Source organism: Hippoglossus hippoglossus, chromosome 24 (assembly GCF_009819705.1).
Source record: "Hippoglossus hippoglossus isolate fHipHip1 chromosome 24, fHipHip1.pri, whole genome shotgun sequence".
Taxonomy (NCBI): domain Eukaryota; kingdom Metazoa; phylum Chordata; class Actinopteri; order Pleuronectiformes; family Pleuronectidae; genus Hippoglossus; species Hippoglossus hippoglossus.
Genome location: NC_047174.1, coordinates 19,583,014 through 19,609,085, shown reverse-complemented (window position 1 = coordinate 19,609,085; position 26,072 = coordinate 19,583,014). Strand labels below are relative to the sequence as shown.

The 26,072-nt window shown below is 40.4% G+C and overlaps 1 protein-coding gene across 1 annotated transcript in view; it reads left to right on the top strand.

Annotated features, from left to right (window-relative positions):
• nt5dc1 (5'-nucleotidase domain containing 1) overlaps positions 1–26,072 on the top strand; it is a 54,833-nt gene that overhangs the window by 15,020 nt on the left and 13,741 nt on the right. Inside the window, exons 7-8 of the mRNA XM_034579249.1 lie at positions 17,022–17,196; positions 22,214–22,311. Of these exons, the coding sequence (XP_034435140.1) occupies positions 17,022–17,196; positions 22,214–22,311 (273 nt within the window). The remainder of the gene's footprint in view (positions 1–17,021; positions 17,197–22,213; positions 22,312–26,072) is intronic.

The following is a 26,072-nucleotide window of genomic DNA, read 5'->3' as shown; positions in this document are numbered from 1 at the left end:
ATAAATACAAACACCAAACTTTCTAGTGTTATTTTAATCATGATTTAATTAGAATACAAAAGAAACTAAATGTATACCCCATTCACACCTGGCATTAAAGTGTATTTTGCATGATCATGATAAAATTAAACAGAAGTTAACCACATGGTGTAAATGCATCCAGGCTGCACTGAGGACCGATTGTGATCCATCAGCCAAACCATTATTTTGTTTGTTGTTTTTATAGACTCAACAGGACCAGCTCATTTTACTTGAGGCGGGTTAGAACGGTCGTCCTTTAACCAGAAGGTCTGCGGTTTGATCCCACTCTTCCCTAGTCCGCATGCCGAAGTGTCCTTGAGCAAGATACTGAACCCCAAATTGCCTCTTCTCATAGAGAAAGTGGTGCACATAGATGTACTGAATGAATGTGTGTCTAAATGGGTGAATATAAAAAAATTAAATGGCCTGGAGTGGTCATCAAGACTAGAAGAGCACTATATAAATACAGACCATTAACCATGGTGGCTGTGGCTGTGGCTGAGGGGTAGAGCGGTCTTCCTCCAACAAAAGGTCAGCAGTTTGATCCCCAGTCTTCTCCATCTGCATGCCGAAGTGTCCTTGGGCAAGATGCTGAACGGATTGCCCCTAATAGAACAAAAAAAAAAGTGCTGCTAATAGATGCACTGTATGAATATGTGTGAATGGCAAACTGTACTGTAAAGCGCTTGGAGTGGTCATCAAGACTAGAAAAGCTCTATATAAAAAATACAAACCAAACCATTACTCGATGAGGTGCTGCACCTTTTAAAGACGGCTAATGATGACAAAGTTAGCAAGTTAATGCTACTTGAAGTTTGGTATACTTCTTATTATGAGCAAGGGGACATTCAATAATACAGCAAAATGTCAACGAAACACAATAACGTCCAAGATTTTATTTCCCTTGTGCTTCTTCATGAAGATCAGAGATTTGTATTTATTAATGGAAATAGTTTTATGATCATAGATCAGCTAGCTTTATCACTGTTAGCTTTTTAGCTAAAATACTTTTAGCTACCTTTTTATATTGTACTCTGACACTATAGCAGTACTGTATATGAATTATTAACACTTCCTGCAATGGGGCTGTCAAATCTATATTTGAATGTGGAAAGAAATTAAGTTGGCGTATGTTCAAATTCAAAATGTAGTCTATAAGAGTAAAAGGCTGTTTGAAGCAGTTTGAGGCCTTGTAGTCCAGCAGAGTGTGCTCTTAAAATTCACTAATAGCTTTGATGGTAGAGGAGTACACAATAAAGCAAAGTTGAGTTAATCAGATAAAAAATGCTGCAAGTATGTTGAGCACGACAGTGAGGATGGCGAAATTACTAGCAAACATAGGGCTGTTTGTCGGAAAAAACAGCTCTACAACCACAACAAATCTGTGATATATTTTCTGCGATATTCTTGCAGTTTAACAAGAAAGGACATATTTGCAAAGTGAAGGGTTGCTGCCCGCTGTATTGGGTTGGTCCACTCTGGGATTGGAAACTAAAGAATATGTTAGTGTTTATTCTCCATGGTTTGCGTTAGAGATCCTTCACCTTCCATAAACACTCCCCCATAAAACCTTTACTATATGCTCCTATGGTTTCGACCTTGGGAACTTATCCCAATTCTCTGTGGTACAGAGTGCGGAGTGGCATAAGTGTGCATTCTGTACTTTGTTTTTGTTGAATTTCTTCAAACCGCCTTGCACCTTGAGATGTCGGTTTAGTTTTTTTTTTTTTTTACTTACGCCAATGTACAAGACTTAATCGTCCGTTCACTGTGCATGTCATTCCTCACCTTCATTCCCGTATGGTCCTCCAGTGTCACTATAGGAAGCCCAGCACACTAAAGCTTGTCGTTGACTGACTGTGGAGGTGGTGTTAGTGGTGAGAAAAGTTGTTGGAGGCCAAACCCAATGTCTTAAACAGCTCCAACACTATTATGTTTATGTTTTTCTGAAAGGAGCGCTGGTGTTTACCAAATTACGCAGAGTTCAAAATAATGATGGTGCACAAAGACAAAAATGGAAGGAATGATGCTGGAAGCTCCTGCAGACATCTGCGGCAAACACTTTAAGACTCATCTGTATTGATTTTGAGATAGTGTGGAAGCTTAAAGTGAGACACGAGAAGGAAAATGTGATGTGATGGAATCTTCAGTTGAGGGGTGGAGCCAAACTGACCTGTCATGTGACATTGTTGTTGAGTCATGAAAAACTCTATTTAATTTAAAGAAACAACTCCAAAACATGTTTGTCTGCTCTAAAATGTTCAGTCTTCAAAGGTCATGTGGGACTTTAGATTCCAGACTGACAAAGGTGGACAAAGAACAGAAGAGGCCAGAATTGATAGATGTGGCAATCCCAGCTAACCCTAGCTAGTAGAAGTATAAAGGGCTAAAAGAACACCTAGAACAGATGTGGGAGGTAAAAGGCAATGTGATCCCCATGGACTTAGGAGCATTAGGAACTGTGATTCCCAAACTAGGGGAATGGCTCCGGCAGGTACAACATCTGAAGCCCCGGTCCAGAAGAGTGCAGTCCTAGGAGCAGCTAAGACACTGCACAGAACCCTCAAACTCCCAGGCCTCTGGTAGAGAACCCGAGCTTGAGGAAGACATACCACCCCATGCGGGATGCGGGGGAGATTTTTTTTACTCATCAATATTTTATTGAAATAGTGCAACTTTTCAATGCTTTGCATGGAAAATAAAGTTTTTTTCTTGAAATTCATTATTGAGAATTTTACAAACTGAAATACCACATGAATGAATTCAGAAAGCTGTTTCTAAGTCAAATATTTTAGTGGTACTTACATTTCAAGTAGGCTACTTGGTAGGGCTTAAATTTCTAATTTATGATTTAAATTATTGTTGCAATAATTTTTTGCATTCACGGTCATTGCTCAAACTTCTAGTCACACATGTGGAATTCCTATCTAATAGCCACAGGGACCAGCCATGTAAGCAATGTTTTGATTGTGACCGACTGACTGAGTAAGGTTCTCCACTCCCTGCGACCAACCAGCCAATCAAATGTTGGTCGAATGAGACTCTTCTTATTGACTAACATCTGGTTGAGGGGGGCATCATCTACATAAGTAAAACTGACCTGATATGACGTTGCTGTGGCAGCAAGTAATCACTTTAAAGTAGGACTGAGCCTTCTCATTGCCATAAATAGTTTCCCCCGAACTATTCACCTGTTTTTTAATGAACAAACTATGAATGAACTCAGGTGCTGGCATACATCTATGTCATTTGCAAGCTCTTCATGGTCTTTTGAACCCAGTGCTTATCAGCCCTGGTGGCCTGTGTCCTAAATATACCGTAGTCTGTGTGGATTTCCCTCGCTAGGCTGCTCTCCTGGCTCAGGTCTGTTGTTTTTGTCGGTTTTGATTTTATTTTGGGTGTTGGGCTGGGAAAGATCCCTGAGAACCATTCTGAGTACAGTGGGAAGAATGCGTAAGGAACTTAAGAAGCCATTCACTCTTTTTTTTTTTTTTACCCCTCCAATCCAAAGAAACCTAACATCACTCAGTGGAAATGAATAAGGAGCAAGTCATGAATAGCATTTATCTCACAAGCTGTATAAATATCTTTGTTTTGATTCCTACCACAGCTGATGAATAGATAGTACAAATGTACATGGATTTGGATGTAGTACAAGTATTATACCTATTAGAGTGGCTCAATTACGATTTATTATGCCCTCCATGAGTTATTATGAACAGTAGCTAAATATTTTTCTGAATTGTGCGTCACAGAAAAAGGCAACATCTTGATTTAATAGTTAAGCATCCGATTTGGATAAATGTTATCTTAATTGTTGTGAAATATTTCACATATCGCTGTAGTCCTGTTGCTTTTTGGTTTCAGTCAGTGAAATTGTGAAAAATGAAAAACAAAAAAACTTGTGTTGTTTACAGGGCACAGTGTGGCTGTATAAGAATGATACTAAACTCAGGCACCACAACCTTTCAGCTGTGCTAAGACATGTAAACACAGCCTAAAGGTTTCTTGCTTTTCCCAAAATGTGGGGCTTTGTGTTGCCAAAAGTTACTGCTGGGCAGTTTTATGGCGGAGGCAAAGAGCCGGCCTTCTCTGCCTTGTCCTGGCTGTTTCGCACTTCCTGCCTGATCTCTCTCCCAGAACTCTTTAGCACGTTTTTATAGTCTTTAGATTGTTACAGATGGAGATAAGGCTACGCGCTCTCAAGCTGTTTTCAGAAGCATTTACGGTTTTGCACTTGGCTGTTGGTGTGTTTGGTAGTCATGGGGAGTGTGTGTTTGAAGGAAGAAAGAGAGAGAGGTTCAAATTTTGGCGTGCGTTCTCACCCCCAAACACCTGGTGTGTCAGTAGATGCACTCCATTTTTAACATACTGTTACTCCTGTATTTGTAAAAACAAACCTCACAACGTTCAGTTCAATCCTCATGAAGCTCTCAGAGGCAAATTTGGGTGAACTTTGAATTTTGAACTCATGTTGCTTAGCAGTTGTAAACCTGCTTTAACAATGACAAATGACAAGAGGGAGAAAGTTCAAAATGGAGGAATCGCAACAACATTGATATTCAACATCTGTAAAATGTAAATTCTTGACAAACATTGTTTTCCGTTGTTAATTTAAAGTGATGACATCATTATTACCCAGCTGTGGTTAGGTTAGTGTGGTGTGAATTTACTCTACTGGAGTATCCTGTGAAAATGTGAGGAAACACAGCATGATTTTTAGTCTGTATACAAAAGTATAGTATGTTTCTTGAATAAACTGTCATAATTCTTTATGGCAAATATTAATCTTAAAAACAGTCATCTGTTGATGTAAAAGTGAAAATAGAATACTTGGTTATGCTCAAGGAGGATTTGAATCAATCCTATGTATCATTCAGAAATGTAATAACCACTGGCAAGGTGACCTCGGCAACCCCTTCTCCTCTGTGATATAATTACTTTGAGTTATTAAAGGCCCATTCTCTGAGGCTTTTGAGAAAGCAAATAAAACACATTTTTGGGACATTGGCTCTGTATGTGTGGACAATGCACTTTTGTTGTGTTGCTCACTTAAATGAAAACCCTAAGTAACAGCTGCTGAGTGTGATGGAGGGCAGTAAAAGGAGCTGGATTTTATATTCTGATTTTTTTATATCTTTTAAAACCTCGAGATTTTGTTTGGTTGGAAACAAATCTATAAGAACATTTTAATAGCATTATGCACATGTGTCACAGTTTGACGTCAGTGACTATCTCAGAGGAAAGGTGGAGCGAGTGAAGAAAAGTAATGCCTAATTTTCTCTGTAAATTAAGGGGGCTGCCATGGTGAAGGGACATGTGCTCTGGTTTTATGGTAATCCAGCAAATCCAAAATAAGACAGCTTTAAACTCAGTAGTTTCATTTCAAACATGGTATTAAGCTGCAAAAATACCGAAATGCTCTCATCAAATCCACCACGTCTCCGACCACTCAATTCACCTCAGCGTCCACTGCTAAATTAACTGCTGAATTTGTTTAGCTCCTCTCAGCATGATTGTTTTGAGCTTCCTATGTCTGATAGTTCAGCCTGTCTGCTCTCTGGATGCAGTGGAGCCAACTTTAACCATAAAGCTGTGGTTTTGCCGTTTGATTTTCCTCCTGCGCAGTAAAAATCCCTTTTTCAACTTTGTAACATTTTCCCTGCTTCTAGGTTAGTAGCATTTCTAGAGACAACTTGCAAACCAACCGGTATTTTTGTATTTGGTATTTTTAACAGACTTTGAAACTTGGATCTCTATCGTGATACTAGTTTTGTCACAGTCGATATGTTTCTATACATCAAACACACTCTGCTTTGACCTTGTTAAGAAGTAAGCATACGTGTGTATGTTGACATAGCAACAGTATCCATGTTTTTACAGCTTTGTTTACGTTAGATGATGAAGTCATCCATGCCACAAGTCTTTGGCCTAAATTAGTCTGGAAAGTTGATTTAACGTCTTTGTTGCATTTAAAATGCCCAACCTACTGGGTTTGAAGATGATGAGCCTTTTCTTCATGACGTACATGTATATAAGGAAGAGTTGAGGTGGATTTAATTACATAAAGGGACACCTCGTTCGCTTATGTTTTAAGACTCAGCGAACACTTTGTAAGAAACACCCACCCACCAACCCAATAGTTGTGACTCAGGACATAGAGAGGGTCGTTCACTAATCAGACAGTCTGTGGTTTGATCCCCAGTCCTGACCAAGTGTCCATTGTCCTTTAGCAAGATACTAGGTATGAATGGTGAGTTATCGAAAAGCACTGTGCATAGAAGCCTGTGAATGTGTGTGTAAATGGGTGAATCTGGCTTGCATGGTTGATATTATCAGAAAAACGCTATATAAATACAGTCCATTTACCATACTAACACTGGGCAGTTCCTCCCTCAAACAGCCATAGTTCTTAGTTATGTGTCAAATGGTATATACAGCACTTTTCTAGTCTTGCTGACCACTCAAAGTGCTTTACAGTACAGTTTTTGCCATTCATACAGTGCATCTATGGGCAGCCGTCAGGGGCAATCTTGCCCGAGGACACTTGGCCTTTTAGTTAGAGGACGATCTGCTCTACGCCCTGAGCCACAGGTTCAATGACTGCATCTCAACATTACTGCAGATTTGTCAGCTGCACATTCATGCTGCCAATCTCCTGTTCTACCACATCCCAGAGGTTCTACTGGATTCATATCTGGTGATTGGGGAGGTCATTGATGTTCTCTGATTTGGCGGTGTTTGTCTCTCTGGCTGAAGACTGTAGTCATGTACAGTGAGAGCACAGACACAGGTACGCCAGTGAAGCATTTTATTCGCTCTGAATGTGCTCACGACAGTCCTGCGAGGGCCAAAGACACTGGCTTTTTTCAGACAACTTTATCTATTGATGGCTATTGGGACGTGAAGATAGAAGTTTTTTTGGGGGTCGTTTTTCCTTCCTCTTTTTGAGGGTTAAGGACAGAGGATGTCGGACAATGTTAGGCCCTATGAGACAAATTTGTGCATGTGTGCTACATGAATAAAATTTGATTGTGTTTCAGAAACAACTAACCAAACCTACCTTTAAGCAGTTACGTATGAGAGATGTAAAACAAAAGTAATAAACACAACATCAGGCCAGCTGTGCGCACCCTCTATCATTTTTATAAATGCCAGACATGATAGAGTTTGATGTTTTTCTGTTTACATTTGTTCCTGTTCCCACTTCCCAGTACGTTAAATATGTGTGTTCAGGAAAGGCAACATTTACCTTCACCCCTCCTGTCTCCGTCTCGGTCCCTGTCTCTGTCTGAGAGGACATGTAAACACCACAAACCCCTCATATCTCAAACCATCACCAAAGTTAAGATTTAAGTGCCAGTTTCCCTCGGTTCGAATCATAGTCAACCTAGTTTATGAATAAAATGATTTGTTTGGTATGTCAATCCCTTTAAACAGTCTTGCACAGCTTTGTAACAAATGCATTCAGAACATATGTTCCACACACCGATGTCACATATCAGGGCGGGGACATACACTGTTATGTCTGACTTGCTAAATGTTGTTATAGCGATGCCCATGCTTTGATCTGGCCGGACCGCTCTCAGATAAGCTAAAATTGTGTTTTGCATGCAACAGTAACAGTTGAGGCACTTTCTGTATCAAATAAACAACTCTCTCCTAATGAACTGCTTGGATCAGGAGCTGTGCAGTAATGCTTGGAGTCTGATGAAAGCTGGTGACACCAAAGACCTTTTTAATAAACGCAGTCAGTTTAATCAGCCTTTTATTTCATGACTCACTATTATTGTGGTCGTGGACAACACAATGAATTTGTCAGATGTTGATATGTTGTGCTACACTGTGGTAAAATAAAGATTTTTTTTATTGAATTGTACTGTAAGGATGCACGATGCAGAAATATCTAATATCATAAGCACTTCTGGCTTTGGCACATGGCAGTCTTCTCTTTGTCTCATTATGCCTCATCAAATTCATGCGAATGGGACAGATGGACAACCTGAAAATATATAATCCTTCCGAATTATAGAGACTTTCTTCAAATTCGGCACTTGGACTCCAAGTTGATCCTCTGAACATGATATCTCAAGAATGCCTGGAGGGTATTTCATTATATTGGCACAAACTTTGATTCAAGGATGAATTGACTAGAATTTGGTCATTTTAAATGATGAGATTTTATTACCAAAAGGTCAAAACACTATTTATAGGTAAGGTTGGTTGTCTCTGAAACACTTTTTTTAAAAAATCTTATATATTTAATTCCTCTTCACAACCAGATAGCTGCAATAAATAAAGTTGTCTGAAAAAAAAGAACACTCTGGTACTCGCATGACTGTAGTAAACACAACCGATGGCGTACCTGTCTGTCACTAACTGATCATCCTACGTACGTGCACCCAGGCTGCGCTCTCACTGTGCATGATCAGTCTTCACAAGGCGCAGAGACGATATCCAGAAGTAAGCGAGCGAATCACATTAAAGGTGACTACTAGCAGTTGTCAGTGTTCATATGGGCGTAGTTTTCACGGGAGAGCCGATGGGAGGGGGTGGGATTTATCGGTTGCATGTTTAAAAGTGTAGCATGCTTTTTTGCTAGCTTTTCCAGGAATACCGTCCCTAGATTTAAAACCAAACGTCAGAACCAGGAGAGCCTGTAACCATATTTCCTGCTCCTTGACTCGTTCCCAAAGGCAAACTCAGTCAGTCTAGTTTATAATCTCCACTTGTGATTGGGCCTGTTAAAGACCTGGGCACACCCGCATATAAACAAATTTCAATGTAAACATATGGAGATCAACTTTCACTCTGTCAATTTTTGCCCTTGACCAACTTCTCGTTTGTCTTGAACTCTACAGGAACAGAGACTTGTACAGTTCAGAATATGCTTCAGTATTCCCTGTATCCTACCACCCCATCTGATTCATAGCATTGTTCCATGAGAATATTGCTTAGCAATTGTCATGAGATGAGCCTCCTAAATTGCAGTCAACGCCTTGTTTTAAAATCGTCCTTACAAACATTTACGTAAGAAAAACCCTCCAGAGCTTCTATAAGTAACACAATGTACCATATGAGAGCACTCCCTCCACTTGGATCAAATGTCCTACAGTAGCCTCAGTCTGCTGCAATACACTACATCACACCGAGAGACGTGGTCACTTTGACCACAAGAGGGTTATATACTGTACATCTGGACAGGATGTGGATGTGTTTGTTGCGTGGTTTTTTCACCGAGAATCAGAAAGCCAGTCCAAAAATATGTCTGACTCTTTCAACTTAAAATAAAACACAGGAAAAAGACAAAAAGGCTAAATACAAATGGAAAACAATTGTTTTAATGAATAAAAATCGAAATCATAAAGCTTTATATATAGAGAGATAACTTAAAATACTTATAAATTAGCTGACACGAATCCTGTTAATTCAACATAACAAAACTGACAATAAGTTTAGATTTAAAATTCTTTGCTACCCACATATTGTGTCTCCTATAGCCCTGAATGAAGCTGATTCACAGCATGCTCCTGGTGGCCTGATGGTAATCTATTGTTTATGGAGATTGTACCTTGAGATGGGAGTATAATTCGTCTCTGAGTGCCATAAATCCCCTATGATTAAAACAAACCTGGCAGGCTCTGGATTTTACACGTTTTTTGCTTTCTGTGCATATTTTTGTCCTTCATCTGTCGTCAGCACCATTCAGCCAAGATGGATAAACTTTAATAAGTTGAAGGTCATTTTAACTTAGGTTTTTAACTTTTGTTTAAATGGATTCTTCAGCTCCTATTAAGGCAGTTGCAGAAGTGACTATAAAATGTGATGCAAGTTATTTTACACCTTATGGGAAACTCAAGCTACGGTTCTGCTGAGATCAAGCCTTGAATGTATGAATCCTCACGGTTTTCTTAAGATAGCTCTGGCTAAATATAGCTCTGGTTTGGTATAATGACAGATTTCAGTGTCTCTCACATTTGCTCAGAGGGGGAATGACTGTGTGCCTGGCGTCACTGTCCCCCACAGTGATGTGCACAAGGGTGTCCAAAAACCACTGTGTATTTTTTTCTCTGCTGCCATTGTTCTTGTTTGTTGCCTTTTCTCTCTGCTTCAATCACATTTCTTCAAAAAGGAGAAAGTCTATGAGATAAGAATCTTTTAGACTACGTCTACCTGTCTGGTGAACTACTAAAAGTTTCCCTTTCACTGACAAGCGTATCTTTCTGTCTGAAAGGCCAAGGTCCAAACTAAGGTTTATGTCTTTGTTACATTACATTTGATCTGGTTAGATTTGGTTTCACATTGCAATTTATGGCGCTGACTAAATAATTTTGTATGGCGTACGTTTTTCCAGTCATCACCTAAAGTAAATGTCTTATCAGTTCGACAGGTACCATAGAAGTGAATGAACCAATTCATTTTCTAAGTTTCGTTGCCATTGGTATATCATTACGGTATTACTACCAGCTTCACCAGTACTCAACAATTGGGGGGAAAAAAATGCCAAATGATTGCCCTCTTCGTTCAAACATTATATTATTGGAGGAAAAAGAATCCTGCGATCCTGCCTTCTTCTATTGTTTAACGCTGTCCAAACTATCCAAGAAAGCCAAACTTTTACCTAATGCATAAACCCTCAATTATATTTGGACCAAAACAATGGCCCATGCTGTTAAAAGAAAATAACATAGGGCTAATGTGTAATATTTACAAAATATTCAGCTTACCCTGACTTTAAATATAATGCTTATTTCGTAGGTTTAATTGACATGTGTTTTATTCTTATTTCTGAAATCAAAAAGTACACATTTGTTTTGTTACCTTAGTAGAGAAATGCAAGCCCAACAGGCTTTTCCTGTCCCAGCAGTGGTGGCAGTATATGGATGGGGTATCACCTTTCATTTGTCCTTTATCGTGGTACAAGATTAGAGATGTTTCTATTTTGGTCTCAGTTTCAGAGTCATAATGTCAAAAATCTAAATAGTAGCAAATTCAAAATTCTTTGTCGTTGCAGAAATATCTTCCAGATTAGAAGCAGTTAAGTTCTCCATGAACATTTTGTGTTTCAAGTTTGGCATATGGTATGTCCCAGCAACGTAGGGTACCTTTTACCTACTACGCCTACCTGTGTTATATCAAAAAAAGCAGCAAATCTTACATACTATAGTGTATATAACATATATAACTCCATGTGAAAGATATTGTCATGACAATCTCAAGATTCTCCCTCTGTCACTGTCTTAGAAAAAAACTGTGTGCACCATGAGGGACATAATGCAGCAATTTGTGGTCAGTCTGCTAAAAATGGAAAGTCCACAGATAAAATGGCCTGGCCAGTGTTTTCCACGTGGTTCCAACAGGTGCTGGAAAACATTGTCTGTCTGGATGCCTTTTTAAGACAAAACACCCAAGATTATAGCTTTCCTTTAGAGATCTTCTCCACGTGCCTTGTGTGGGCTTGATGCACATTAAATATAATGAGAAAATGGATAAATGCGTCTTTCTTCATATTGTTATGATAGCCTTTATCTTCCTTGCTGATTAACTGGGCGATAAAAAAAACGAACGTGATTCTGCCCCCTCATCACTTTTGGTGTGGCTGTTTGTGCAACGCACCCGGGCTTGGCCCTAATTTGCACTGCAACTGTTGATTTGTGTATCCTGTCAGGGTGCTTTGATGTGTGAGAGCGATGGAGCTGCTGCTAGTCGCGGTTCTCTCTGTGACGCTAGGCAGCTCTCCAGCCGTCCAGGCCCCGCGCCCAGCCTGCACGGCACGGTGCCCAGCCACAGGCCTGCAGGCCCTTGGGGCACTTGAGTCTTGAATTCACAGCCAGATCCTTTAGAGCCACATTTTGATCCACGACGCACACAAACACACAAATGCTGTAGTCAGCAGGCACTGGTGATGAACCAAGCAGCATTTAAAATATGCTCTTTTGTACTTGTGGATTGATCACACATTACACAACAGTAATAATCTGGCCTCTCTACTCTCAGCCTAATGCCAGAGAGAGTGGGAAGTGGTTTACAAGAAATCTAACATATCATCTTGGTGGACACATTTTGCGTAGATGTTTGGCAATTATGCAGGAAGAAACAAATCACAGAGAACCAGAGGTCACTGATCAAGTATTACAAAATTAAACCACCTGCTGCCATGCAAATAGTCTTTGGATCTGAATGCAGACACACAGAGAACCAAAGGCCGGACATCACTTTATGCCTACTCACTATTCCGCCAGATTCTGTGACTCAATGCAATCTCCCTTTGAGTTAAGACGTGGCTCCTGGTCCTGTGGTTTCTCTATCCTGCCAAGATAAATAGGTATCTACTGTATTACAACACACGCTGCAGCTGTTTACTACTAGAATTTGAGCTTGTTGTGGTTTTTTGAAATATGTTTTTATTGACCTTTTGTTGTTTTCATTGGATAGTGACAGAGACAGGAGACACAGGGAGAGAGGAGGTGAGTGACAAACAGTAAATGGACCAGTAGTCGAACCCGGGACCTGCTGCTTGAGGGCATGTCTTTGCAGTGTGACACTTACCTTTACCATACGCCTGTTCTGGTATTAATGAAATTTGAAAATTATTCATTTGTTGGCACTGACAATATTATAGTTGCAATGAAGAAGCAAATAACTCTAGCTGTTTGCCCTTTAAAAGTTACGGTAAATGGTCTGTAGTTATATAGTGGTTTTCTAATCTAGATGACCACTCAAAGCACTTAACAGTACATTTTTTTGCCGTTCACCCTTTCACACACACACACACACACACATTTATACAGTGCATAGCCATCAGGGGCGATTTTGGGGTTCAGTATCCTGCCCATTGACACTTCGGTATAAGGAAGGGGACGTTTGGGATTGAACCAAGGACCTTCTGGTTAGAGGCCAACCCACTCTTAACCCTGTGACACAGCCGCCCCCAGTTATGATTCAAAACAACATAAATGTACAACTTTTCTGATATTTACTCTGAAAGTGCTCTAGAAATAATAAAACAAACTAGAATGGCACTCAGAGGGTGTCAGTCTCCTTATCAAACCACATTTAAATTCACTACATCCAGATTTTGTATTTGGATGTGCACTTAACTGCACACACTCATAGATAAATTTCTGGATCTGCCCCTGAATCTGCAAAAATGTTAATAGATTCTTTCCTAACCTATACTGCATGGTAATCCATTCAGTAGTGTTTGCGTAATTCTGCTAAGTAACGAATAAACACGCAGATGAAAGCATTATCCACTTTGGGCCTGATCTACTAAGATCCCAAATAAAGAGTGCTAAATTGCATGTGCATTATAACAGATTGCACGTTTGGTTGGTGTGCATTTTGCGGGTGATCTACTAAAACTAATTGCGTAAATGATAACAGGTGCAAACACGGTAGAGGCAGCAGTATTTAAAAGAGTGTTTTGTGTGCGTCACTAGTTTCTGCCATGGAGCATTACGGAGAGCAGAGTGACCGCAAGCGCAAAGCGAAATTTAATGCCATGGAATTGGAGGTGTTAGTGAAGGGGGCAAACAAACATGTTGTTGAGCTACAGCAAAGAAATATTAATATAACTCAAAGAAACACGATTAGGGAGAGTGTCTGCGAGAAAGTAAATGCTGTGGGTAAAACAAAAAACGATGAAATTAAGAGAAGATGGCAGGACATAAGAACAAGAACAAAAGAAAAAATAGCTCATAATAAAACCTCGGCAAATAAAACAGGTGGGGGGGGGGGGCCGGTTGAAGGGATGCCTCTGACCAATATTGAAAAGCAGGTGCAGTTCACTTTCTGTGACACTCGCGCCATCAGCGGTGTATCTGGTCTGAAGATGGCCATCAGTGCCCTGGCAAGAGGGATCAGAGCTCAAGGGATGACACAAAACCCTGCCGCTATACAAGTAAAACAGAATTTCATTTATTGTTTTAGTCTGTGTTTGTCTGTTTATTTGTGGGTAAGGTAGAAGGATTATGCAGAAACTACTCAAATCTACTCCATACATTTTTGTGGTGGTGCCCAATTTAATGGGTTCTTCTAAAGAAGAACCTATTTAATTTTGGTGTGGATCCAGATCAGTGGTTGGATCCAGGATTATTGTTTTCACTATATAGGGTGTTTTCACCATAATTCCTGGATCTTGATAAAAAATATCTGGCATGTTTATGGGAACGATATTAATGTGAGTGTGTGCAATTATGTGTAAATGCAAATAAAAATCTGATTCTGGTTAATTTAAATTTGGTGTCATGAGGCGGATTGTCGGGCCTTGGCAGAGGTATGTGCCCCCTAGCTCTAGTTCCATGATGGTGTTTAATCAACATGACCATTCCCTGGATCTTGTGTCAGCTGTGTACTTGGGTGGTAAATGTCAGGTCCTGGTGGAATAAAACAGCTTCTGCTCTGTTTCTGCTGCACGCTATCTGATCGTTTGAACGTTGCACAAAGATTGATGACGAGGTCAGTTGTTTATCCTCTAGCACACATAACTGCAACATGGAATTTGTTGTTTGCAGGGTCCCAGAGGAGGAAGCCCCCTCACACTGAGGGCCAATTGTTGGTCCCCATGACCTGCCCTTTCTGTTTAACTGAAAGTGAAATGGTCTGTGGACACCATTAACTTCAGAAGAAATTCGTGGATGTCAAGCCCAGATGTTTACAAATGTGTGAAGTCCGGGCTCCTGAAATGAATCTAAGCCTCTAGTTGCCTGTGTTTGTCGCCATCTTCAGGTTAGATCCGTCTACTGCATCTTGAGAACCTCCAGGAGCTTTGTTCTTTCTCCTCTTCCTGTGTTCTACCACTGGGGGGCACCATGCCCTCATTTTTCAAACTCCTGCTGCAGGATATTCATTAGCTGCTTGAGTCAGACCTCCACATTTTAGGCTTATGTACAAGAACTGAGTAGTTGAAATGTAGCTAGTTAGGTCATTGTGTTGACATTGTGCTAAACACTTAAAAAAAGGAAAAAGACTGAAAGTCTGTTTCTATTGATTTCTGTTCAATCAACCCAAAAAGACACAAACAGGTGCTACAAGCTACTATCCCACTAATGGACAAGCAGCACAGATATTTTTTTCCAAATGAAGTTCAGGTCCAATCGTTCGACCTCATCTTTAAAGGATTAAAGAGGTTTATTTCGTCTTTGCTTGAACAATTGGGAAAGATACAAGAGAATGAAATCCAACACAAGTCATCTGTTCATTTCAAATCAAATTTCAGATCAGCTTTCCAATGACATTGGGACTGAACTGCAGCTTCTGTCCAAATAGATAACAAGACTTACAATTCACCTTCCATTGCTAAGCCATCCTCTCCGTTGCTGCTGTGGTGATGATTGTGGAGAAAGACAACAAATCTAATCATTTTCATGAGAACGGCTAAAAATTCCAACTTTAAATGGTTAACAGATTTAATGCTTTCATGCCCTGTCAAGTGATTGGTAAGACCTTATATTTTTATAAGGGTTAGGGTTGGAATATTACGTGGACTAAAAACAGCAGGCTGATTTTCTCACTGGCTTCTATATAAATTGAAAACTGACTTCCGCCCTGCATGAAAGAATGCCAAACCAGAAAAAAAAGGGTTCCAACTAAAATAAGCAAAGCAATGCGGTGTGACATCATCTGCCACGGCACAGCAATGGTCATTCAGATATGTTCAAGAGTTGATCGCTAACGTTACCATTAAATTGCAACTGTTGATCTGCGGCCATCATAACTATTTGTTTAGTGTTTAGATTATGTTGCTCAAACTGGACTTCAGTAGCAACAGTACCAGTGTGTTGTTCTAATCTGTGTTAAAATGAATACCTGCCTATGTGTGTCCATGTGGCACTGAAGGTGCAGGGATGCTCCTGAGATACATGTTCTGAAACATCTAAATTCATGAGAACACACTACTCAGCCTCACCCTGTCCTGTTTTTATAAGCCCTCTTTTCTCCTGCTCATGAAAATAAGTGATGCAAAATTCTCTTTTTTTTTGTTGAGCAAATGCAATTTGTGGGTTGCTTTTTTATGTCTCAGGATGAATCCAAATATAATTCTATACTTAAAATCCTCAAATAATGCTACACATAGCAAAGGAGAATGTAGTGCTTTTCAGTGTCACTGACCTGTCACATTTCCTCTCAGTACCAAGAAAAAACACACTATTTTCTAACTTAGTATTACATTACATGTATATTGCCAATCAGCATCAAGTGCCTATTTCCATATAGGTCATGTTTTATTCATGAACTGTTACATTCAGCTGAGAACCTAAGGTAAAGGATATTCTGTGATGGACTGGGATTATGTAACAGAGCGCAGGAGAGCTTTGCCATATTTAGCTGTGTGCACTCTGCTGACAGGATGTACTGAAGGGCAGCTGGGGCATCAAAGTGGGGAGAGCCCACTGAAGTTGCCTCAGAAGTGGGGAACATGACTGAGGTCCCCTTTTACCTCTTTGAATACAAATGTGGAGAATCAAGGCAGAACTCAACAAAAACATATCACAAATGTAAAAAAACACATAAGCTATACATCCTGCAAAAAGTTGGACTGAAGGATGACCTACAAAACCCATGTTTTGCTTTATCTTAAGAGCACCAACAGAAAATCTTTTCAGTTGTTTTCTAATACTCAAGGATAAACTAATCAGATTTGGGGAGTTAAAGGTCAAGGTCACGGTGGCCTCACAGAACATGTTTTTGGCCTCTTGAACATGATAACTCGAGAACAGCTTCAGTGTGTGAAATCTAGGAATTAACAGCATTGTCTTAAAAGATATATTCACCAATTTGGTGTTTTGATGTTGGTGACAGAGAGAGACATCTCACAAACTGTTCCATAATCTTCCACTGGTTGTCAGATGGGTTGAGAGCTTTAGAATGTGACGGCCATATCATATGATACATTTTAGTGATGTCGCAGATCATGATGGTCCCCACTGTGTCACCTTAAATGCATCTTTAAGATCAAATCTGGTTGTCTAACTGTATCTCACTGTGTCTCTGCACAGAGGACGCAGGGACTTACTTCCCTAGTGTGAAGATGGACCCAGGCCGATACCTGCAGCCCTGCTCTGACTCTGTCAAGGCCTGGCTGCACAGCATGAAGAAAGCCGGGAAGGTCCTCCTCCTCATCACCAGCTCTCACAGCGACTACTGCAGGCTCATTTGTGAACACATCCTGGGGTAAGACTGCCCACACTGGAACCACAGACTGACCCCTCCTTAATAAGACCAGGACCCAGTCTGCAGTGCTCACCATAACAGCCCCCACAGGATTTATAACCCGGACGTCTGCAACGGCCGAGCTGGGAGGTTTTGCTTCTCCCTCGACTCATAACATTCCTTACAGCCCCTGCATGCCATTAGTCATTCCTTTAGTCAAAGGTGGCTCTTATGTCCACCTTGAATTACCATCATCATCACAGTATGTGCTACACACATAAACATTGGCTCCATAAAATATTCAAAGTATTCACTTTTTTCGCGCTTCATTGTGTTATAGATTTTTTTTTTTTTCATGCTGTGCCTTTATTAATATTCAATAAAACACAAACTTATACCATTAAATTGAAAATAGACTGCAAAATACAATAGCTATAAGTTAATGGGACCAACGGCACTTAGACTTGTTCCTCCTCCGCCTTTACTCCAGTTATACTGCTTTTGTTTCTCCCGGTAGGTGTTGGTAGCTTTTGCTTGGTAGTAGAAATGGAAGAGCCGGAATGTGAGAGGAGGCAAAGAAGGCGAACATGTAGGGTGATAGAAAACCAGCTAAAACAACAATGCACCTCAGACGGTCTTCACAAAATGTAGAGTGAATGCTGCCCCCGGCCCCTCCCCTCAAAAAATAAATCCAATCATGAAGTGACTCTGATTGAGCCCAGTCCCAGAGCACACATGCAGGCTCATGTTTCCCAAGCCTATTTTTCATTTGCTTACACATTATGAATTAGAACTTTAAGGCGTCATATGTTGTATTTGCAGATTGTTCTGTTTTACAAAAGGGGCCAAAAAATTCATTAATGCAGTTTTCAAAAATTGGAAAAATGCAGTTTTCCTAATTTGGTTTTCTCCCTTTTTACTAAAACCGCCTTTTATAAAGGCAGTTTTGTCAGCAATGTGTCAGCAATGACTCCACTCAAATAGGCTGTGTCAGCAATGACTCCACTCAAATAGGCTGGCTTAGAGTATATCTGCACCTTCTAAACACATTCATGTGTGTAATTATAGCTGCACAAACCATGAAAATTCATTCTTACACACTTTTCTGTCACTTACTTAAAAGCAAAGTGGTTTTCAACTTTTAAGCTGGTTAGTTTTTAAATTCTAGTAAAACGTACTAAGAAATCTAATTTGGTGAGCTGACAGATTTAGGCCAACTGGTGCATGTAATGCCTCAGGGGGACCAAAAATGAGCTAAAAGTGATGTGAGTGAATATTGGACTTTTTCAGGCGGGTATAAGAACATGAATCCAAATTCATGCTAACATTGCCTTATGATGTGTTTGTGGCTTGCTCTGGTGTCAACACAGAAGAATTAATTGAAGTTTAAAACCTAAATACAAATAACAGAAAAGCAGTCGGTCTAATAATTAACATCATTAGTTGTACAAATGTCAAATGTCCATATTTGGCAAGGTAAGTGAAAAGTGGAATCCATCTCCTCACACTTAGCCATTTGTTACCAGTCCAGAAGTAACACTCAGCACTTAAGTTTATAACTGTAGGTGTGCAGCAAAGGGATTATTCTCTTAGTGGGATTTTTGTAGTTCAACACTGGCTTTGTGTATCACTGACGTCCCTCTGTTTGCAGCGCACCCTGTGTGGTGTAGGCTTATTTTTGTAGCCTAAGCCCTATTATGCACTCGACCAAGCAGCAAGAGGGCCTTGAAAAAACACAGTGTCCATGTTGCTGCTGTGATTGAACTAACATAAGCCTCTCTCATTCTTTGTGAGGTGCTGTTGTCTTTCAGTGCACTCGCCCAGTGAGGTGGTCTGCCTTTTCACTTTCCACGCTGTAAGCTGATTGTTCTTTGTACGGCCAAATTGCAGGTCGACTTAAGGCCGCTTTGCTCGCTCTGGATGCCAGTTTGTCTCATGTGGCCTCGGTGGCCCCCGCCTCCCCCCACGCTTCCCCTCGCTCACGGTTTCCTGTTAGGCAGTGATCAGCCTTGGCCATTCCTGCAGTTCCTCACCCCCTTCCCCTGCTCGCCTACTGTTTCCCTGGCTGCCCACCCCCCCCTCTCACGTCCATGACCTCCCAACACCACAGCATGCGACGCCTTACAGAGAGAGCAGCTAGAGCCCAAGCTGTGCATGAGTGTATGTGCACCAAATCATATTCAAATGACTGCTTTACAAGGTCAGGGGAGACATTTTGGCTGTGACTTTCAAAGATTAGGCCAGCTTCCTCTTGTCAGGTGTGGTTTGTAGAGTATTTTCATGGAGTTGGCCTTTTGAAAATCGTTCCTGTCTTATCTATATGGTAAGTGTTCCTACCTCAAGGAATGTAATTAATGCTAATTAATAAAATAATTTAATTCAGTCAACACAGTACCAAATTCTCTCTCGCATTTAGCACTGCACTATCAAGACAGCCTCCTCTGCCTCACTACAAGGTCCCTCCTCTTCCAGACAAAACCCTTGCCCTCAGCCGCTTCAGTGTGGTGAGTCGGCTACAGGCCAGTGACAGTCAGCTGTCAGAAGTAGCATAACAAGGTCAGAGCTGTCTGGCAGGAGACTACTTGCCAACAGCCAACCACCTGTTCGGAGAAGCTGCTGTTATTTGGCCTGACCAGATAAAAGCATTTACTGCTGGAGTGCTGCAAAGCTTATTGATTTGTTAGGTGTCAATGTGTTGAGCTTCTTTTATCCCTTAGATGATATCAGTTTAGACAGAACCAAAGCTTCTCCAGCTGGGTGAAATCAGCTTTAACTTGGCTGCATTCACATGATATCAATGCATCTGCAAACACATTTTCACATGCTAAAATATCTTTAGATCTGTAATGGTTACTCAGAAATCTTGCCATTTTAAGTCAACATTGTGGTTTTCTAAGGACCTGAAGTGTGGAAAAGGGCAGAGGCAACAAACATAAGCACAAACCACACAGTGTGCTGCAAGCAGAGGGAGATCAGTGATATACAAAGCAAGTGGTAAACTAAAAGAAACCCACTCAGAGAAAAGTTCCTTTGCTGCAAAACTACAGCTATAAAATAGAACGCTTTTATTTCTGGACTGGAAGCAAATGGCTAACACACTGGCTGCGTGAGTGACACCTGTGTGATGAAGAACATCTTTTCATTTAGGCACCCATGTTATCAGGCAGGAGCGTTTACACTGCCTGTGTGAGCAGCGCAGCTCAGGCGTGATGCTCTTCAAGAGAAAGGAGGTCTTGCCAATTTTCTCCACTTAAGGCACATGGTTCAGAGAAGAACAAACAGTAAAAATTATCTTTCTCCACAGTTTCAATGTCTATCTGTTGAATATGTCACAACACATTGAAACACTTCTTGTACCAGTTTTAAAGTAAAAGCACTGCCACGTTTCTGTTGACTGAATCCATTCATTTGTTTCACAAGGATTGTTATAGTCATTGTAGAACCAGAAGATGCACGGCTTCATACTGTAGAGTCCTAGCATTACGTTGCGTATATCGCAGTACTTTTATTCAAGGAAATACAGTATTTATACCATAAACCTCTCATTGCAACTCCGCAGCAGACACACTGCCTGTGTGAACAACAGAGGACTGCGACACGCAGCAGATCTGCGGCGCAGCCATCACACGTAGCTCACACAGGTAGAGTGGCCCTGTGGCCCTGGTGTAACTCTGAGCAGATGGACACCAGATATCATATATAGCCTAATTATGGAATTTGACTGTTAAAATAATAATAATGAATTTAGCAGCACGCTACAAACACAACATCTAAGATATTGTCACATTATGGCTGTAGCTAATTGTTAGCAAACAGTTGCCTATTTATCCAGCAGACATAAGACAATGTTAGCATTCATTGTGTCAGGTTCTTAGCCACCTGACACATTCAAGTCCAATATTCACTCAAATGTGACTGTATCTGCTAGAGCTTCATAAAGAGCTATCTGCTTTAAGTGTGTATCATGTTCTGGCAACATGTTGGCAGCACAACAAGCTGCAAACATAACATTGTGAGGCAATGCTCGCATTAATTTGGACATGTTTAGTCATCTTCCTAGACACCTGATAAATACAAGTCCAATATTCACTTATATTTCACTTTTTAGCAGATTTTTTGTCTCCCTTAGAAAAATATGTGACTGTTACTGCTTAGTGCTTCATGGCGTGCCTCAGCTTGCCTAAATCTGTCTGCCTGTCGCTTGTTTCTGGACAGCTAGCAGCTAGGGGAGTAATCTTAACTCAAAGACCACTTTGTAGATTTTTGTAGGATTTCAAAACTAGCTAGCTTTAACACTAACACTTAAAAGTTTAAAATCAATTTGCTTTTAAGCTAGTAACCTGAAAGGGTCTAAATACTATGTTCAAAGCCGAGAATTCATTTTCATACTTAATGAAAAATAATGTTTAGACATAAACATACACCACTGCCTTTATTAAAGTTATTTTAAGGTAATTAGCTATCTTCCGGAGCTTTAAAGCATTCTACTTTATTTTATTAAATACAAGTCTTAAACTGCTGAAGGCACAATGTAAATAGGGGGACCTTATATAAACCAGTGTGTGTGTGTGTGTATATGCCTCCCAGTTTGAAGACCTCTGCTCTATAACATATATTCTCACTATAAACTTGTCAAACATCAAAATGATAAGTTTACGTGTTTATACATTCCCAGTCCTTCCTGTTTCATAAGACACCTTATATGGAAGAACGTACAGAGGTTCTTATATCTTATATACCATGGTTTCCTTGGAGGCACCATCCAGCTCCTTAAATGCTCATTGTAACTCCCTGTGGGAGTGTATACTGCCCTCTCAAAGTGTTGACTTTATCAGTCTAAGTATTCCTTTCACAGTGCCCTATGTTTACACTGTTTATTGCACCAAGCTTTTCATCACATCTGTACAGACTAGTTGGCTTCACTGAGCTATTAGTGCTTATGTAACTCAGTGTCTTGGATGTTGTCCAGGCATTGTCCTTCATGCAGCGGCCAGGCGCATGTCACAGAGGTTAATGTTTTTTCTCTGGCTGTCAACAGGAAGGACTACGAGGAGCTGTTTGATGTCATCATCACAAATGCACTGAAGCCCGGTTTCTTCTCCTTGGTGCCCGAGCAGAGGCCCTTCAGGACCCTGAGTGAGTGCTTTAACACATCATCAAATAAACCAAATAAAGCCCATCACATAAAATATTCTCTTTATAGTCATATTATACCAAGACAAACATGAGGAGCTGGAGCCATGAATTTACCATATAACCATAAATATAGTATCATCAACTAACACTGACAATTCCAGTCCTTCTAAATAGATTTTTAAAAATCCCTGAGAGTAAATTTTCCAGTTAGACAGTCAGTGTCAACTACATAATTGCCAGCTTTGGTGTTATTGTACCACACCATTCTAAATTATTTAATACATACTTCACTCTGAACTTCTTCTGTTTGGTGAGTCATCTTACATCTGATGGTGGTGATAATGATGAGGATGATGATGATACTGGCAGCTGGGTCTCCAGGTTTGTGTCGGTCAGTCTTCTACTTTAATGTCCCCAAACAGAGATGCAAACTTAAGTGCATGTTTTCTCAGGACATACATACACTCGTATATAGAACTAGAGCAGAGAGAGGTTGTTGTATCTACTGCAGAGTTGAGTTTTGTTGTTTTGAAGTTCAATGGTTTCATAAGGGACATTGCATAACACGTCAGCTTGTTCCACATTAAACATCTTAACAAATATGTTCTGTTTAATTTGTTTCCTTTCGTGCCCTGAAACATCTCATCTTATACCTGCTTTGCAAACTCAACCGCATATTCAGATGTTACAGCAGACTTAAAGTGCACGTTAGGAAAATACACAGTGTTTGCACACAATGAGTTTTACTTTGTCTGGTTCTAGCAGCTCCACAGCAGCAACAAGGCTCCTTCACTTATTCTCCATGGTAGTGAGGCTTCAGCTTCTTAGCTATTAGCTCGCTCACCACAAAACCTGCCTGTGTAGCATTATCTCTGTCAGAATGTGGTGCTGTGAAAGCTGTATGTTGGGCACACACCAACCCCTTAACTTTATCTAAGGGTGTTTGTCTTTGCAACTCATCTAGTTTGGCTGCATATCTCCAACTGGATTGATGCCGAGATTGACCTTCTTCTTAACTGCGAACTCCTCCCTGAAAACTAGGCTCGTATTTAATGTCTACCAAAAAAATTGTCCATTTATCTTCATTATACTCATGAACTGTCAGATCAAATTATCTTGTGGGCCAGAGATTCCCCACCCCTGACCTACAAAAACACACAGTTAAGAGATTGATATTGGTATGTGTATCCCAATGCCATTTATTAGAGCTTTGAGTAGCACAGAATTCATTCCATTGTACTGAGGAGGAGAAAGAAATCTCTCTAAATCAGCACGACCTGCTTGTCATATGTACAACAAACAACCACTTTTTTAAAATTTGGGTGAACTGACATTTTGAGGGAGCAGGGCTTTTTAGACATATGCAACATCCCTTGTATTATTTTAAAACATCATACAGAATCAGACATCAGACCAGATGTAATTCTATATTCAATATGAAGATTTCCAGCAGCCGATGGTGTTAGTGAGAAAAGATCATCTGTCAGCATCTCATCAGCTTAGATCACCCTCAGCGGTCCACGTAACTCCATTTACCTTGGTGGACTGTCTCCCTTCTCATTAGCCCAGGCGTCTGTTCCTGGATGCTCATGTTAAAGGTGTGTGCAGCCAGCTGGAATGTTCCACTCATCTGGATTGTCTTCCTGCCAGCAATAACACAGGGGATGCATTATGTGAGAAGACAGGATGATCTACGCACTGAAATATCCTCCTCTCTCTCCTTCTCTTGCTCTTCCTGAGTTTTGCCACGTTGGCAGAAAAAAAAAGCACCAGTATCTGTTCCCCCGGCTGCTGCACAGACAGGCCACTCCTTTTTTGAGCTGGAAGTATTTTTTGTTTCATTTATTGGCAAATACAGTTTATCTGGAAGAATTGAGGATTGCTGATGTATTAAGTGTGTACTGCTGATTATCTGCTCGAAATATATTCAAGAAAAGTTCCACTTGTCACATTAAATGACTCATTTTCTGGGGCCTTTCAATGTTTAGTTTATATTATCTGTCTGCTTTTGTGGGCTTTTTAAAGCACTTAAACACAGGTAAAATACAGAGGTGAACTTATCTAAAGCTGTGCTAACATGTCATGGTGTTCCCAGCCTTGTGATCAGTGCATGCTGGGACCGACCAGAGCCCCAAGCTATCTTGAACAAGAACTGTACCTATAGCAAATTAACGTACGGATCAACTTCATGTGGGGGGCATCAGGAATCAAACTGTGCTTTTCATAAAACATTTAACTCAAGGATTAAAGTGGTGTTAGAACTGGGACTTTAGTCATTTAGCAGTTGCAATTAGAAATTTGGAATGCCAACAATACTGTGGGCATTTGCTGCACTGTTATGATGACAAGGGGGTTGAGCTGGAAGGTAAAGCGTTTGAGTTACCGGTCAGTCTATGCTTCAACCCTCCCCTATGCGGGGCCCACCCTCAGAGACAGGGTAAGGAGATTGGACATCCGGAGGGAGCTCTGAGTTGAGCTGCTCCTTTGTTGTGGGGGGAGACAGTTTGTGGTTTAGCAATCATCTTTTGGAGGTTTTCCGACAGACCCAAGTGGTAAAATTTCCTCGGGTAGACCCCTTCTTTATTATTGTGGTTACATTTATTCAAAAAACCATGTTACCCAGAGGAATCCGGTTTTGCAGATATTCTGGGAACGAGTTTGCATGAGAAAGTTATGACCTATCTAGTATGAAAACTTGTACAGATGCAGCAGGCCAGTAATCAGCTCTCTATCCTACTGTACATGGCAGGTGAAATCAGGAATCACTAATCCCCTATCCTGATTATGGAAACATTTATATGACGGTTATTATTCCCATGGAAAAATCTTTTAACAACAAAAACAAAGATAAAGATAAGTTTTTCATGTTCCTTTGTGCAAACTAGTTATTTTCAAGCAAACTCAGCCTTAAAACAGTCTGCACATTTAGTCTCAACATGTTTATGTGATTTGGTTTGATCTGGTACTAATCAGTGTCTTTCCTTTCTTTGCATGTCGCTGATTAACTTGATCTGGAGCCTCAGAGGTACCCACTCTGTTTGAGGCTACAGTCTGATCAGTCTCTCTTTCTGCTGCTCTCCAAAGACACCTCACGTCTTGAGTTGGTTATGTTGTCTGAGGATATTTTTAGGTTTTGTCCTTCACTTTACAACACCCACATCCTTCACTCCTGCTTCCCACACACCGCTGACTTTACTGATATTCACATATTCTAAAATTATAGATCTATAATTTGTCACTTAAAGTAAGTTTGAGTGTGTGTGTGTGTAGTAAATTGACATGGTTGGTCTGAAGCGATCCTTCTTTTCCAGTGGTGTATAGGTCAGACATCTGTCCTGTTTCTTTCCATGACCAGCAAAGAGCAGTTACGGTACAGCTACCATATCTATAGCATCACTGATTCTGCCACAAATGTAGCCAGCAATAACCAGAACAATCTAAAAGAAAACCTTTTGTTTGTTGCTTCAACAAGCTTTGTGGTTAATGTAAGATATCTGGTCACATCAAACAAGAATGACACATTGAATGAGTCAATCAGAATAAATGCAAAGCTGTTTTATGTTCAGTGTCTCTTCATCTCTCCATTCTCTTATCTAGCGTTTCTGTTTAAATGTATTATGGCTTTGTATTAAAACTGGACCAGCACACTGACTTTTCCTATGGGTCGAGGAGGGGGGGACTAAATTATATAAAACATATATACCATATACCAAATTCAATATAACATAAAACTTCCCTCAGTTTGCCATTGGTGGTTCTGT